This window comes from Zerene cesonia, chromosome 25, assembly GCF_012273895.1.
Source record: "Zerene cesonia ecotype Mississippi chromosome 25, Zerene_cesonia_1.1, whole genome shotgun sequence".
Classification (NCBI taxonomy): domain Eukaryota; kingdom Metazoa; phylum Arthropoda; class Insecta; order Lepidoptera; family Pieridae; genus Zerene; species Zerene cesonia.
In genome coordinates, this window is record NC_052126.1 from 2093882 (window position 1) to 2097375 (window position 3494).

The 3494-nt window shown below is 33.2% G+C and overlaps 1 protein-coding gene across 1 annotated transcript; it reads right to left on the reverse strand.

The window, feature by feature from the left end:
* Positions 1-914: 914 nt before the first annotated feature.
* Positions 915-3073, reverse strand: LOC119836803 (attacin-like). The gene is made up of 3 exons (XM_038362271.1): positions 2679-3073; positions 2052-2249; positions 915-1315 (listed from the first exon to the last, which is right to left on the reverse strand). The coding sequence occupies exons 1-3, from the start codon at positions 3029-3031 to the stop codon at positions 1111-1113; spliced, it is 756 nt and encodes a 251-aa protein (XP_038218199.1). The 5' UTR covers positions 3032-3073; the 3' UTR covers positions 915-1110.
* Positions 3074-3494: the final 421 nt, after the last annotated feature.

Here is a 3494-nt window from a genome sequence, read left to right on the forward strand (position 1 = left end):
CGATTGAACCGAACGGATTTTGCAGCAAATTGTCATTTGGTTCCATTTTCAAATTATGAGTGGTCCTTCTACAAAATTGACGTAATTGATTGTAGAAAATAATAATTTGATCTAGCTAATTATTTATTTATAATTTATTATTATTATATTTATATAATTTATAATTTATTATTATTATATTTATATAATTTATAATTTATTATTATTATATATTTATTATAACATCACAGTTTGGTTTTTTACTTCACTTCACTATTTTATAACAATATTTATCCAACAGAAAACCGTCTAAAGAAATACTATTAACGTAATTGAACGTCTTCATTTAATTACTTAAGTTAAAAACTAAAGCCTTGTGTACACAAACCCTCAAAGGTCGTGCCTAGATCGTAACTCCGCAATAAATTTCAAAGTACCCTCATTCCTCTTACATTAACTACCGACATTATCGTTTCGCTACAAATTCCCTTGTTTTAGTATTGTTGTAAAGTCGAAAATTTATATTTACGGTTGCTTTTTTATCTTTCAGGGTAGTTATTTCGTTTTGTTGTGTTTTGATGGGGATTAAGGAACAAAAACTTCTTCCATTTGATGTATTTATTCAAAAATCCAAAGTGTAAGTACCGAAGAAGCCACATTAAATCGTAAACGAATGAGTAGGTATATGAGGTTGTAGATAAGTAGTTATAATGTAATCAATAATCATGTCCAAAATAGCCCCATAGTGTCTATTAAATTTAATAAATAAATACATTAATAAATGTAACACATTTATGGTCAAAAATTATTCGTAACTACTATAAAATTTCAAATTTCTTCGTCATGTAAGGTCACATTTTTTGAAGTTCGTTCCCTTGCTCGCATTAGGTTAGGTTAACTTACGTGAGTTATGCGTTTCAAATAAAACGAGAAAGTTATCTTACAATACTTTATTGTATCTGTCATATACATAATCAGTCTCGAGGTGTCTCTAGATACAATTCATATTACATTTATTCGACGACATTGCCAATATTATATCTAAACACTAACAATTCGAAACCAAATTAACACATAATATACAATATATGCTACATGACATGAAGTTAAAATCTCTTCCATACGTTATAATTAAAAATATCTAGAATACGTCATTCCAAACGTGGGTTCCCAATTGCTTTTCGGTATGTATGGTGACATAGAACGTGTGGCTCCAGCATTAAAGTCTAATGAGCTGCTGGGATTCCTGAAGAGATTCAAGTTGCCCATAGCTGAGTAATCAGTACGCTTCAGGAGATCCGTGTGAGCGACGCCTAATGATGCGCCAACTTTGTTACTGGAAATATTATAATTAATTTATTGAATTAAATGAGATACAAAAGATTTAGACTCGTGCCTATGTATTTGAATTATATTGAACCTCTTCAAAACAGGTTGAATATAACCTTAAACGTAATGAGAATGTACCTACTGATTCAGCACTACTGGTAAATTGATGAAGTCAATTGATATCAAATCTCAGCCAGTCACAAAGACTATTAACAATGTGGGTCGAACATTGAATAAACAACATCTGAACACCAAGGCACAAAAGCTACGAATTCGCCACGTTTTAAATTGAGGCGACAAAAGCATTTATCATTTTAATAGACATGAGCTCAACGAGTTGTTAACTTTTCGTCAAGTTACGAATAGTTTGGTGGTGATTGTTTACCATCATGCGAACCATCAGCTTAGATGCCAACAGAAAAAAAAAGATATGTACGACACGCTCAATTAAGACATTATATGCTGTGGAAATAAAACGTGCTAATTACGTTGACGATAATGGAAAAATGTATCTTCTTATTTTGTGCAAAATCTATAGATATATAAAATTTTCGTGTCACAATGTTCAATTCCATATTCTTCGATACGGATGGACTGGATTCCTATGAAATTTTATATGCATATCGGATAGGTCAGAGAATCGGCCAACATCTATTTGACACAACCCCAAAAAGATAAGAGTAAGACAGAACAACGTTTTCCGGGTCAGCTAGTATGATATAAGAAACTACTAAGAAACTCACTTGAATGTATAATCTACGCCAGCTCCATACGTATTGAAGTTTGGTATCACAGGATTCTTCGGGAAAGATCTCGTTGCGAAGGCATTGGCGTTTAAGTCATGTTTGTCATTATGGAACAGGTTAACTTTTCCTGCGCCTGTTAGTTGGTTTCCGAAATCTGGGATGTGCTTTCCCGTAATACTTGCGCCGTGGCCGTTTCTACAAACGTAACCGAAATAATGATTTAGTATTGAAAGAGTTGTGTAAAAATAACTATTTTTCGCTTGTATCAGGTTTTCTTGAACCCGAGACAGAATATAACCTATTATATAATTGTAAATGAAATCGGTCCAGCAGTTTTTACACTCAACCATAAAGAAAGTACTTTCTGTATATTAAGTTAACAAGGCGATAACTCCTATGTTAGATTAAATTATTGATTGAAAGAAAATTTGACCAAATTACTTAGACCTCTAAGTAGTTTGCTCTATTTTTTATTATCCTACACAATGCATGTTTTTATCTAATTAATTGTACAAGCGCTTCTTTAAATAGTTTAATCAAATAAACAAATATTGAGTTTGATCATACAGAAAAATACATATTATAATTTTAGAATTCATTTGTATAAAAAAAGAATCTACTCACATATTATCCAAAGCAAGACCAGCAGAAGCGGCGCTAAAACCTCCATCCTTTGCCCCATATATCCCACCTACACCGCTCAAAATATTCTTATCATTCCCGGCTAAGGGTATTTTTCCCATCACATTAGCACTACCATCAGGATTAGTATTTACCGAACCACGAACTTGGCGAGCTACTCTACTCAAATATATAGGTCTTACACTCTCAGCTGTCTTTTCGAAGTTATAGTCTTCCAAATCATCATTGATTATATTCGAAAGATCACCAAAAGGCCGAATAAAGTCATTATCATTGGGGAGCACGCGACTGTACGCGCCGATAACTAAAGTGAGTGCAAATATTTTAGCGAACATGGTTGTTGGTTTACAAAACGGGAATGATAAGTGATTACAAGCTCCAGTTGTTTATATAGTTTGATGCTAGTATTAAGGAAACCCCCGCGTAATGAGTCACACAAAGCTTATACTCGTATCCATATTATACTTACAACGCAAATTTAAAAATCTTTAACATTTTAATTGACGCTGGCTTACGAGATGTTGTCTTTTTTTTGACTTAGAGGTGAGGTGAAGTCCCGTGTACCTTTGTTTATTTACTTTTTTCTTGCATAAAATAAGAATGATTAGAGTTGGAGTCGAACCGGCGTCCGCCGTAAGTATCGTGGTGACGCCTGACCATTTGATCACCCATGATCGCCTCGTAATCCAAATATTTCTATCCTTAACATTTTTACTACTTGTAAGTATATAATATGCTATAATAGAACCGGCAGTAAGGTGTTGTAATAATAAGTACGTGTAACACCACCATCTGCCC

Coding starts and splice junctions, on each gene's coding strand:
- LOC119836803 (XM_038362271.1), bottom strand. CDS start 3,031: ATGTTCGCTAAAATATTTGCACTCACTTTAGTTATCGGCGCGTACAGT. Junction 2,250..2,678: donor GGTCTTGCTTTGGATAATAT/GTGAGTAGATTC, acceptor TTACGTTTGTAG/AAACGGCCACGGCGCAAGTA. Junction 1,316..2,051: donor GGCGTAGATTATACATTCAA/GTGAGTTTCTTA, acceptor TAATATTTCCAG/TAACAAAGTTGGCGCATCAT.